The 13,647-nt window shown below is 35.4% G+C and overlaps 1 protein-coding gene across 2 annotated transcripts; it reads right to left on the reverse strand.

Annotated features, from left to right (window-relative positions):
* Positions 1 to 7,599: 7,599 nt before the first annotated feature.
* Positions 7,600 to 11,653, reverse strand: hint2 (histidine triad nucleotide binding protein 2). 2 transcript variants are annotated; one of them, XM_041231390.1, is made up of 5 exons: positions 11,488 to 11,653; positions 10,744 to 10,899; positions 10,299 to 10,403; positions 9,903 to 9,975; positions 7,600 to 7,906 (listed from the first exon to the last, which is right to left on the reverse strand). In XM_041231390.1, exons 1-5 carry the CDS (start codon positions 11,593 to 11,595, stop codon positions 7,815 to 7,817), a joined length of 534 nt encoding a protein of 177 aa, XP_041087324.1. In that variant the 5' UTR covers positions 11,596 to 11,653; the 3' UTR covers positions 7,600 to 7,814. The 2 variants fall into 2 exon arrangements, with proteins under 2 accessions (XP_041087324.1, XP_041087332.1); XM_041231398.1 differs by lacking the exon at positions 11,488 to 11,653 and adding an exon at positions 11,137 to 11,426.
* Positions 11,654 to 13,647: the final 1,994 nt, after the last annotated feature.

Consider the following 13,647-nt stretch of genomic DNA (forward strand, 5'->3'; position numbering starts at 1 on the left):
GAATGCACCAGCAATATTTGCAAGTCTCCATGTACACAGAAAAGAAATAAGAAAGTCAACTGCTTCATCGGGGTATTTAAGTAAACTACAACAGAAAGACCAGTTACATACTTCTTTACTACCAAATTCAGGAAATACAACTGAGCTACACACCCTCCTTGGGACAGATTATAATCAACACAAAATGTAGAAATGTACATCACAACATGACAAAAAACTCTGCACGGCAGACAAACAGATGAAATACAAATCACAACCCACCCCCCAAAAAAAATAAAAAAAAAATCTACACTAAACTAAGGAGGTCAAGTGACTGCATCTGCCCACTGGCTTTCCCAACTGCTTTTACATTTCACCCACTTACACAATGCAGCTGTTGACCTCTTAAAACGTCAAATTAGTCCTCAACTGATGCTTTACATTTGCTACTGGTATTATAAAACTAGCCGATTCTGCAGTGAAGAATTCAATAGCCAACAATAGACATTCAGGCTTAGACAAACCCAAAGTGCTAGAGCACAGATATTGTGCCTACCTTAATAAAAACACAGCACTAAAACAGTGAGCACAAGCTTCCGTGCAAATATACAGAGCATCAAAAGAAACTTATCACTTATACTTGGATAAAATTCACTAGATGAGATCAAAAAAAATTACACTTTGTTAGAGCAGGTGCAGTGACTTTTCACGGTGCCGATTAACAATCGACATCACGAAGATGCTGCAAAATGATCCATCGATCTTGGGACGGTGTTGCGACTCTTGGTCTCTCAGTTCACGGCCTGTCATTGACAGAGGGTCTGGTTATACTGTCTCGCCAGATTTGAAATTGCTGGCTGTGAGCATCAAAGACTGCGAGCCACAGTACGCTGCTCTAGTCCAGCCTCCAGCATGCCAATTGCATGAAGGCGCTGCTCTTTTGACAGATGTGGCTTTTTTTTTTCTGTGATTCTTTATTGCTTTTATTCAAGTTTGCAATTCAACAGCTGAAATCACTCCACATCCAGTGTCCAATCAACTGCCTCACTAATTAGGTAATTAAGTGCATATGCTTCAATTATAGTCACTCAAGGGTGTCAATCAAGGATGCATCTAGCGATTAAAAAGAAACCAAAAACATATTGTCAATGTCCATTTATATACCTTTTTTTTCGGAAATTACTGTGCTATAACAGCAATACATTTCTTTTGATGCTCAGTATATAAAAAAAAAAAAAAAAAAAAAAAAAAAAAAATCAGACCAAGCAAAAATGAACAGCTACAGTAGTCAATTAAAAAAATAAATAAAAAGAATACAGGTTGCTTGTTAAATAATTATCTAGCATAATATCACACATTTGAACATTAGTAATGTTTTCTGTTGTGCATGTCTTTAACCCCCATGCATGCAAGGTCATGTTTCAGCACAATTTGGTAGGTAAATGCTTTAAAATCAAGTAACCAACACAAATCCATTTTTCAGCAAGCTCTGTAAACTTGGATTTAAAAAAAAAAAAAACACACACTTTTGTAAATCTTACCTTGAGAAAGAGGGTTGAAAAAAAAAAAAATCTGTTTTAGAAGAGTCAAATCCTCAACCTCCAGTCTGCAGTTTCACAAGTGGAATGCCTTTTAGCCCCAATTTGGACACATGACACTGTCCGATCAGAGAGTACTCAAGGTAAAGTTCACAGTGCACAGATAACATTATAAAAGCTTGCGGACAGCTTTTACCTTTGCCCTAAATAGATTAACAGCTGGTTCATAACAGACCTTGACTTGCACTTCGATTTAGGCAACACTAGGTAAAGATTACTGTTAATTCAGGTCTGTGAAATTAACCAAAAACTTAGGTTTCCTAACACCATTTCCTGTCATTTCTTCCAAATGTACCAGTAAACCTACAAATGATAGAAGACACTAAAATACTTTAACACCAGGTTTTTGGAGTAGAAACCAAAAGTAGAAACTATTGTATTGTAGGTACTGCTCCAGGAAACAGGTTCGTAACTTTTTTTTTTTTTAAAAAGCACAGCAGTGAAGTAGAAATGTGTTGTAATGCAGTTTACTGTACAACCCATTGACTTCACGTTGAAGGAAGGCAAATCCACCAGACTTTAATGAAGTAGACACCACACAACGCTGATCTTACAGTCACGGCAATAAGACTTGCTGTATAGCAGTTTCACTATGAGCTTGATTAGCCAAAGTGCATAGGTGACAAGCTGAAGTGTGTGTGATTGAACTCATAATAAAACCAGGAATTCATGAAATCTTATTTCCAACCCTGAATTAAGTGTTAAACTTTAGGTCTGTTTCTTAGTAAATAAATAAATAAAAATGAGGACAATTACAGCAGCTTTATATTATTAGATTCGCCTGGAGTGACATACTCCAAGTGAAACTGCATGATGTTCCCTTCCACAGAACAGTATTGTGCATTCTCTTTTCCCTTAAAAGGTTCCATCTCTGCTAATTATCTGGATGGTCAATTCAATTTCTTTATTGGAATTCTTATTCTGTTTAACATAATACATGTGCCTCAAATTCAATATTTTGCAGTGGTTGGCGATACTGTACCCACTACTATCTATCTATCTACTATCTATATAGCATGTAACTTTGAGGCAGTCTTAACTTCATAATGTTGAAATGCATGTCACAATCAACCTTGTTTCCCCATTCTATTTCTGTCTTTACAAATTAAGCATTTAGTAACTTGAACATGGCGCAGTGGAGTACCACAGGGATCAGTATTAGGTCCTCTACTCTTCCTAATCTACATTAATGACTTACATTGTGTTACAGTGCGCAAACTTGTTAAATTTGCAGATGACACAAAAATAGGAGGAGTGGCAAACATTGTTGCAGCAGCAAAGGTCATTCAAAATGATTAGACAGCATTCAGAACTCGGCAGACACATTTAATAGAGAAAAGTGTAAGGTGCTGCAAGTAGGCAATACAATTTGCATTATAAACATCACACAGGAGATACTGAAAATTGAAGACCTAGGAGTTTGACTCAGATGTCTTCATCTAGTCACTGTGGGGAAGCTATCAAAAAGGCCAACAAGATGCTCCAATATATGTTGAAACGTCATCTAGACTAGTGCGTTCAGTTCTGGTCACCTCGCTACAAAAAGGACATTGGTGCTCTAGAAACAGAGCAAAGAAGAGTGACCAGAATTATTCCAAGTTTAAAAGCCATGTCATATGCAGACAGACTTAAATAATTGAATCTATTCAGTCTTGAACAAAGACCACCTGGATATTTTTTTTCAAGCCTTCAAAATTCTAAAAGGTAACAGTCGACCCAAGGGACTTTTTCGACCTGAAATAAATACATAAATAAATAAATAAATAAAACAAGACCGGGGGTCACAAATGGAGATTAGATAAAGGGGCATTCAGAACAGAAAACGAGGTCCTCAAATTTGTAAACTTTATGTTCTTATGTACAAAAACAGCTAGTTATCTGGGTACTTCCACACACTGCATAAAAAGAGAGAAAAAAAAAAAGATCCTGACTTTAGGTAAACCGGCAAAAATACTTCATATAATTTTAACCCTGGCCAAGATAGAAACACAATCTTCTAATCTGCATTCTCTGCGTGCTGCCATGTAGCGTATTTATTTATTGAACAGTTGCATTAAATATTTAACTATACAGAAAAGTATTTTGTAGAAACAATCCATACAATTAAACATGGTTTCGATGTATCATCTTACATATAATTAATCAAGACTTACTTGATTAATTATATGATTACTGTCTAGAATTTATGTTGAAACTGTCGATACTAAATTGACGTCATATGATATACTAGTTTGAAAACTGGTTCAGCAAACAATTAAAACTGAAATTGACATTTTAAAGGTTCAAAATGTATACTTTAAAAAAAAAAAAAAAAAAAAAAAAAGTCATGGTGTAAACATGACTACCTGAAATAGACATTATTTGACAACACGGATTGATTAAACAAGTGTATCAGACATCAGAGGAGACAACGCGCGCCTAATTTACCATGTTCGCAGCTAAATCTACTTCTAAACATTTTATTGTACAGACACAAAAATAAAAGTTACTTAGCAGAGCCAAAACAAACTCCACCGTACTTACTAAATTATGAGTTGTTTGCATACAAATACCGGGCTCCGAATGAATACTTACACGAAAATGCAAAGCTTAACCTACCTTTTTAGGACTTTAAATAAATATCAAAAGTTCTGACACTCCACAAGCCCAACTCTGTGCTGAAATGAAATTCGGACTGTAAACTACTTCACTTCACCATGTCGCTGTCAAACTACAGCGGTCACACCTGCTGTATTTTAATTGGAAAATTACAAGATGAAACTGTTTTTTCTACACCTGTGTTTTAGGTGCGAGTTAACGATGAACCAATCAGAACCACATCGCAGTCTTAGTCAGTATCACTAATTGGAAGTAATTATGCAGCATGCAACACAGCCAGAATTATTATTATTATTATTATTATTATTATTGATTATATTTCTAATAATTAATTATTAGCTACTTTGTCGGGTTGGGTGACACAAAAAACACCGGGAGTATTCAAAAGCAGATTTTGCTAAAGATTATGCAGAGACCACTTTTTTTTGGTTTGTAATTTATTATATTAATTCTATTTATCATTGAATATAATAATAACAATGATACTATTATTATTAGGTTACACAATTTCCCTTAACACAGACATTATTTTTTGTTGTCTAGACCAGTAAGTTTCAACTCTTAATTGATATAACATTTTATATGTAACTTGAGCTCTGCAACAGTTCTGAAAACAATTAAAAAGGTCTAATTAAGGACTATGATTTGAATTCTCTAAACCTGCGCGGTGGGTATCTGGTGTCTCAGACAATGAAACAATCAGAATATATCTAACTGATGGTCAATTGCAATGATCTTTAGTCCTGTTCTGTACAAAATTGAGTACTAGTTAGTAATAATCATCCCCAGCTCCCTACTATTTTAGTAGCAATTGCAATGAAACATAGAGGGAAAAACTTTAGAACAGAACTTAGGGTTAGACTGAGCATTTCTGCTCCAATGGAAGTGAGTGGGACGGGGTCATGGAGTGCTGCATTATACTTCAGCTAGAATTTTAAAGCTCAGTTAGTTTAGGTGCTTTCTTAAATGTTCTCCTCAGGTTTTGTGTAGCCTACACTCTGGGCTGCGACTTAGTAACAGTACCACAGTGGGGTAAAAAGCATATATTTAAAATTATTTCAAGTCATTGCATTGGCTTTTTGTCTGGTAGTTGTTAATTAACATGAACAGTTTTGCTCTGGGGTAAAGGCTGTGTAAAAGCCGCCCCCCGGTAAGCGTGTTCCTTTGGTTCCCAACAACTTTCCAGAGGATACTGTCAGTCAGTGTGCTGCAAAATATATTGTCTTTGAAATGGAGACTCTATTTGTGGCAGTGGTATCGATTCAGGGGAACTGTCAAAATCGCCTCCAGGAGGAGAGGTTGTGAGAAGGTGGGGCGACCTGCTTCCAGTCAAACAGAATCAGCTATCAAGCCAACAAGAATGAAACTGACATGGGGGGCAGTGGGAGATCTTAATACCACCACCACCTTTTAACTTTATCTTAATCCTTCTGATGTTTTCCTCCAGGGGTGATTTATGGACCCCCTTAATAACACCATTGAACACACAAATAAATACAGTACTGATCATTAAACTGGACCCCATTGTGTTTTACTGCAGCCTGGGGGTTACTTGGTAAACATGTAAGATCAATGGGGAAATGTATAATCGGAGATGTCCAAAATGGACTGGGGCACAGCACTGTGTACCTTATGACTCGTCTCAGTGGAAAGGTTACTATTTTGCATGTGCTTTATACGAAGATCAAATCAAAGTTTTAAGTGGTAACTTACTGTCAAAACAGTCATACACAATTTCAATAATAAGTACACTTGGTTTAATATTCAGCCATACTTAATAGTTTACTCTTGTACTAAAAATTTGACATTAAAATTGAGCTCCAATCAGCTGTTACTGACACACTGCAGTAGTCAGGTTGTTTCAATTCCAGTGACATTGCAAAGCTTTTCCAGCAAACACAACATAATCCATTTTCGGTTTCACATGAGGGACCTTGCATTAAAATAGTGGTAAAATAGGGTATCAATACGGTTAGGGTATTTTCTCCTAGATACCGAACCAAATTATCTTACAAAGTACTTCTTGCACATATTAAAAGGAATTATTTCCATTTTCCAAATACACCCCTCAATTATATATATATAAATATACAATGATATGGTTACACTGAAGTCCTGGGTGTGTCTTTTAAACAGACTTTCAAATTGAACCACCATAATAGAACTAACATGTTGGATGGCTTTGATAGCAGACTCAGATCCTACTTATTTGTTAAAAAAAGGAGAAAAAAAACAGTGAACAGAAAATACAAGGCTCTAGGCAAAACATGTAGAGGAAAAGCTTGCACTAAAACTTGAAATGGCTCAAACTGCTGTGCGAAGGAAGGATTGTTCCTGTTTCCAACAGTTTTTTATGTATGATTGGAGTATTTGTAGTTATGGATGTTTTATTAACAAGTAAGTACATTAAATGAAAACATTACACACCTAACTTATGCTTAAATCCCCACTCCCTCCCTACAGTATACTGTACAATACACAGTGTATTCCACAGGTACACGAGGTCTGAAGATGATAAATGAAAGGTATACCGGAGGTGTGCTGCAATTCTCAATAGCTAGTGTTGAAAACAATCTGTAAAATTCCCAAAACAATAGACCATTGACTACAGTTCGAACAGACAACTTATTTCTACCAGGAACTACTAATGTTCCACATTTGCAGGTTTACATTTTTTCTGTAGATTTACAATTTTTACCAGATGTGTTTTTAATAGTGAACAGCAGTTACCACCTGCATAGATAGGTGAAGTTTTGTGCTTTTGTAAAAGGTAGGGAGCTTTCAGGTTCTGCAACACAGCCATGATCCATTGTCTTCTTGCCAGTAGCTACCACAGCAAATAAGCATTTTATTTTATAGATGTCAAAAGATGTAAATGTGAGACCTCTTCCTTAATGAGCACCAAAGGGACAGAGTTAAAAGGTATTCATTGTCATGCTGTTTTCAAAGACTGGTGGAGATGGTCTTTATATGGTTGTCACAAGGAAGGAGTCTACTGTAATTTGACATTGGCACCAAAAGTGTGCATGTCAGAACTCCAAAAAGAAAATAAAAATACCAAGATCGCTCTTTAACATCCAGAAGAGCCTTTTTTTGTTCAGGTATGGCAATAAGACTCACATTGTACAGCAGTTTGATCCATTTCTGGTTTTAGCAGGAGTTTAATAAAAACACATCTGCGCTTGCTACCCATACACTGCGGCTAATTAAGCTCATAGCAAAACCCGGAATGTGTGAAACTGCTATGCAATAGGAGTCTTACTTCCATCCCTACTGTAATTATGCGGTGTGACAATATTGTGTGAGCAACATCGTCCATCCAGTTTCATAAGCAGTTATGTCATATGCAAATATATGTACGGTGAAACCAAAAAAATATTATACCATAGAATAATTATACTGTAGAAAAAAAGTAATCAAACTGTTTTAGATTACTGACATGTTGTTTATTGGTGTACATGTAGAATTGTTTACCATCCCATTAACGTAGCAATAACATTAGAAATAAGCTTTGGAAATCAAGCACCAGCACTTGTATGATCTGCTACGGGACTTACACAAAGTGCTTGTAATGAGTCTGTTATATCCCAGTGATTCTTCTTTAGCAATTGCTTCTCTCTTGCTCTCTGCCTTTTCACATTACCCAGGAGGCCACTCCATCTGCCGGCCTCCGAGCACATGGATATGCAGGTGGTACACAGACTGTGCTCCCTGCTTCCCATCGTTGATGACTGCAGGTGAAATATATATTAGAGTAAAGCTCAAACACAGCCGTGGGGAAACCGTTTATTATAAACACATGTAACTGTGCCTGTTACATTCTCATGGCATTATGAAGCTGTATCTGTATTATTATGAACACGCTTTTATAAAAAGATTAAATAAAAACCATCTAAAACACACAGAGAAGAAAAGGTATGTAAACAGTAAGTGCGTTGCAAGCTTGCACAACTGAATAGCTTACTTCCAGTTTTGCAACATTCCTGTTCATTCTTGCTGTATATTTTGCACTGGAGTAACAATCTCAGGCCTGATGTGAAATTACATTTTGGAATGATTAGGTATTGTTATTGAAACTTTCCACTGGTCACACCAAAATATGTTCTGCTATGGTGTGTCAAAGACACATAAATCCATTCTGTAATAAACTCAATTGTATATAGCAGGGGTTTCCAAACAGGTATGCTTGGCAGTACTTCGAAGGGTCATAGGGGGTATGCAGGAAGACAGTAGAAAAAAATAATGATCTTGAATTGATTTTTAACTGTATTATATCTCTAAACCACTGTGCATACATATTTTATTTCTGTTTAACTGCTTAAATGTTACAGTCCAACTAGTTTTGTGATTTCGCTTGAGCGGATTTTTACTCTGATATTAGGCACTTTTTTTTTTTTTTTTTTTTTTTTTTAGTAACAGCAATAATGGCTGGTTAAATTTGTTTTCTGTGTTTAATCCAAATTATACCCATGTATCATTCTCGATTGAAAAACGTATACAATTCTTACTTGCACAAGAAAAACAAAGAATCAAAACTCAAGCGACAGAAAACTTTATAGAGTCCCTCTGGATCATTTTTATGTTGGCTTTAGTAAAAAGTTTATCATTGTTAATTATTACAGTTTTATCTTGAAGTTAATATTTTTATGTTGTGCACACACAATTATGCCGAGATGGGAAATGAATGGTAATGTGATAAACATTTACAGTGCATGCTATTTTGGATTATTTATAATAACTTTGCTGAACAGAAAGCAAATGAGTGCGTTTCCGAAGAGATTTCCAAATTTTGATTCTGTGCATCCGAAGACTTGCAATTAAAAGTTTTAAGCATTACCATTTGATATTCCGTCCTAAAACAGAAGTTTGTCGGTTCAAAACTGTTGTAACAATTTATATATTAAATAACAGAGAAGGGGGGGGGGGGGGGGGTGTATTTGTTAATCAGATTATTCTGCCTTATATTGCAACTGTGGTACCATTCAGTAGACAGAACAGTGAACATGGTTACATGAACTGTAACCTCCAGACAGAACGGGTACAGTTTTTAAAAAGGTTGAAAACCACTGGTATGTAGGTTAAGGCACATGTGCCTGAACCAGCTGCATAATTCATCTATATCACAACCATATTAAATGAACAATCCTAGTTTATGTACACAGGTATAGAGCCCATATTGCCTTCAAGCTTTCTTCAAACTAGTAGCTTTGAAATATGGTGCTCAAGCCATAGTCACAACGCTTTAACTTTAATTAAATAAGGTTTTATATTCATTAAACTGTTCCAGACTTGCATTGTTTAGTGCAATGTTTCAACTTTGGGCTGCAGTGTACAGAGCAGGAAAATGCCAATATATTTCCCCACAATCAACTCTGACAAGTCTTTTCAGAACCATTTTTGGTGAAATTATTTTGGCACGGCAAACAATGACCTAAACAGAGAGAACAAGAGAGACAGATAACATACAATAGGATATAAAACCGGCTAGATATTAAATACAATATTAGGAAAAATGTAGATGAAGTATCCTTTTGAAATGACAGGAAGATCATTTACTGTAAGTGCATGGGATACTTACACAAACAATGTATCTGATTTCCATAAACATGGTTTGCTTAACTGAATATTTGTGTGTGACTGTTTTATTTGTTCAGTCAGGCTGTATATTCAATTGTTTCTTCTTCTTCTTCTTTCCCAGGCTTTGTATTCTGTGTGTATTATACTTACCCACTCTGTAACCTTCCTTGAGACCCTCTTTCTTTGCCATGTTTTTAGCGACTATTAGGAGGTGCCCCAAAAGCTATGTAAAAAAAAAAAAAAAAAAAAATAGCATTAAGCACTGGACACGCATTCCCATATATGCAGTTTATAAACATAACATAAAAAGAAAACCACACACATACAATATAAACCTTAAGGCAAGACTTTACTTACACTAAGAATTACCTGACAATCACAAATGATACGATCTACTTTAATAGCTTTTAGTAAAGAAACATTACAAAAGGCCAGATTATTGGAATAATTATATATATATTACAATTTCCAATTATGTTGTGTCTGTATTGAATCCAATTCAATACAGACACAACATAATAAACCTGCAGATGAAAACTCCAGTACCTGTTCATCATCGTCTGCTGCCTCACTGATTCTGGGTATGGGAGACCGAGGTATGACAAGGAAATGCACAGGCGCTTGGGCACTGATATCTCGAAAAGCCAGGCACTGCAAAAGCAGCGAATAAAACACACTGTATTCATTGTTTTAGATAAAGAAATCATCTTTTTTTTTTTTTGCAAATGAATAGTATAACTAATACTGTAGGGCAATTCATCAGTACAAGGTTCATCCTCCACTACACTTAATCTATACGACTGGTTTCACTGACAAAAATTACCATAGTCTGGGCTTCCTTATCTAAAGTAACATTAGGTAGTCGACAATTTCTAACAAGTTAACAAGTTCTATTCACTATTCTTTTTATAGTACAAACTAAAAAACGGGAGTGATGATTTTAAAATAAACAGTTGTAAATACAACATATGTATTTTATTGTATCTTTCACCTTCTCATCTTCATAAATGATGTCTGCAGGCATCGTCTTGTCTATTATTTTGGAAAAGATAGTTGGAGGCGGGTTTCCGTATTTCTTTCTGGCCTCCTCTGCCAGACGAGCCTTAGTAACTTCATCGTCACATGCCTTTCCAGGGCAATAATATCTCTAAATTTAAAAAAAAAAAAAAAAAAAAAAAAAAAATCAAGGAAAACAAATTACATAGCAGAGACCTCAGCCATGGTTCGGTAACATGGTCTAACATCTTCATGTAGGTACTGTAAAAGAGGCAGGCTGTTTTCATGTCTGAACAAGCTTACTTATTTAAAAAAAAACAAAAAAAAAACTAACCAATAGCCTGTCGTAACGATAGGTCATATTGCTGACAGATCTGTCTTAATTTACCTTAAGAAATGGTTGTACGACTAGTCTCTTCAATTAATGGTAATGATCTCTTAACTCTTGTTTGTAATAATGCTAGTCTCTAAAAGTAATTAAACGTCTTCAGGTTCTAAAATGCAGTGGCTGTGAAACGTAGATTCTTAAGATTACAATCAGTTAAATTCACTGTATTATCTGCATTAGTTTATTTCTACATTTTACAATTAAACATGTGTCGACATCATTTACTTTGGACTGTGAAACGTTGTAAAAGAATGATACATTATATTTTTATGATGTATACACTTTGTGGAATGCAGCTCGATCAGTACTTCGCTATTAATATCAAAGCAAAACGCATGTTCACCTTCCTACCTCATTGCACGTCTGAACTCTAGGTGCAAATAGCAACGCAGTGAAATGTACAAAACGATTTATTTTCAAATATTGAGCTCCTACACTCCCAAACTTTAAATACGACATTTTAGAGGAAACGACGACTTCTTAACCGATAGCTCCCACATTTCCCAGCGATTGGACAACAATAATAAACTCGAGTCTGTACTGTTCATTATGATTGGTTTATTTTAATGCCAATCCCATGATACAGCGCCAAGGGTTGTAAATGTTATCTGAATTTAAAGAGGCAGTCCATTTAAATAATAATAATAATAATAATAATAATAATAATAATAAACAATGTTCAATACAATACGTATTTTTGTATTCAAATCTATCACTACGTGTCGGCCCTTGTGCATGCAGTGCTTAAGAAAGATAAGTAACAATGGCACTCACTGGATGCAATGTCCCCCAGCTCTGCGTCGTTGACTCTAGGACCAATGAACTAATAGACCGACCACAATATTTCTTTAAACACGTGTCACATTGACTTGGATTTTCAAGTTCGTCACATCAATTTAAATTCTCAAATGACATACTATTTAATCCTTTTCAGAATGTTTGCAATTTATCTAAGCTCTGTTGCTCCACTATTACGAATGCCACTTCTTGCTTGAAGTCCTATATTGATAATCATTTAAGACTTCTTTGGTGTAGCAGTTTAAGGCATTCATGTGAGTCTTTGGTTCCTGGTCTTGAGAAAGCCTGTGAGTGTGACCTTTCACCTTACCTACCTTTCTCTCCATGCATCCCAATACTTTTCTTCTACAGTGTCATAAATAAATTTTATATATATATATATATATATATATATATATATATATATATATATATATATATATATATATATATATATATATATATATATATATATATATATATATATATATATATATAGACACACACACACACACACATATAATTGATCCACTACCCCACCACTCATTCAACCTCAAAATGCGTAATACTAAAAGACAAAAATGTATTATAGACTAGATGATGTAATACAGGCATAAGGTGGAATAAAGAACTTGAAACATTTCTTCTGAATTGATACTTGTTCATTAATACGACTCAATTGCTTTTGGTTTAGTAATGCACAGTTCAAACAGTTAAAATGATTATCTTTTATATTGTGGGAAAATTGTCATGAGTTCCTTGGAGTTTGAGTTTGAAATCCCACTTACAGACAACAGTGTCTGTTATAAGTGTAATTAATGGAGATTTACTAAGTGATTATGAAATTGCTGCTGTTCCTGAACCTGTCCAGAAAACATGTCAAATAAAAGTTAGAAAGGGTGTGTTTATATGGAAATGAATTTGTAATTATGAAAACGTTTTTTTACATGTTCATGTATAATTGTACTAATTTTTGCAAACAATATGAAAAATAAAATTGAAAATTGCAAGCTCTTTTGTGTTATGTTTGAATTGTGTAATACTATAATGATCTAAATTGTTGAAATGGTTGTCGTGTAATAAAACTGTATTCATGTTTCTGTTTAATTGTTCGGACTGTGGTTTAGTTGACAAAACAGTTTTCAGTGGATTCTGTTAATTAATATACCTGCCCTGCACTCCCCTTCAAGCCACACGGACACTTTTAGATAGAAGACTTGTAAAATGAAGAAAAAGATAATGGGCAACATCACAGAAATGTTTTAAAATGCATTACACATCTGGACATACACATCGTGAATCATTCTTTACTAATATTTAAAAAGGCTGGTGAATTACCGTCTTGATATCCATCCACTTAATCCTTTACAGGGTTGTGGTGAGCTGGAGCCTAACTCGGCAGACACAGGGCAGAAGGTGTGAGTACACCCTGGATAGGATGCCAGTCCACTGCAGAGTAGCACACACACACACTCACACAGAGGGAAATCAACCTGAACAGCATGTCTTTGGACTGTGGGAGGAAACTGGAGTACCTGGAGACAACCCACGGGGAGAACATGCGAACTCTACACAGACAGACCCCTAGGCTGGAATCAAACCCAGGACCCTGGCGCCAACAGGCAGCAGTGCTAACCACCATGCCACTGTGCTGCCCTCTTCTTAATATCACTGGAATTATATACAAACTCAGAACTTTTTGTAGCATGGATCAGTCATGTTTTATTTCACCAG

Source organism: Polyodon spathula, chromosome 2 (assembly GCF_017654505.1).
Source record: "Polyodon spathula isolate WHYD16114869_AA chromosome 2, ASM1765450v1, whole genome shotgun sequence".
Lineage (NCBI taxonomy): Eukaryota > Metazoa > Chordata > Actinopteri > Acipenseriformes > Polyodontidae > Polyodon > Polyodon spathula.

Bases quoted from the DNA above. Each gene is read 5' to 3' on its own strand.
- hint2 (XM_041231390.1), bottom strand. From the start codon at position 11,595: ATGTCGTATTTAAAGTTTGGGAGTGTAGGAGCTCAATATTTGAAAATA. The intron at 9,976-10,298 runs GTACTGGAGTTT...TTTTTTACATAG, and splicing joins CAGCAGACGATGATGAACAG to CTTTTGGGGCACCTCCTAAT. The intron at 7,907-9,902 runs GTAAGTATAATA...TTTCACCTGCAG, and splicing joins CAAGGAAGGTTACAGAGTGG to TCATCAACGATGGGAAGCAG.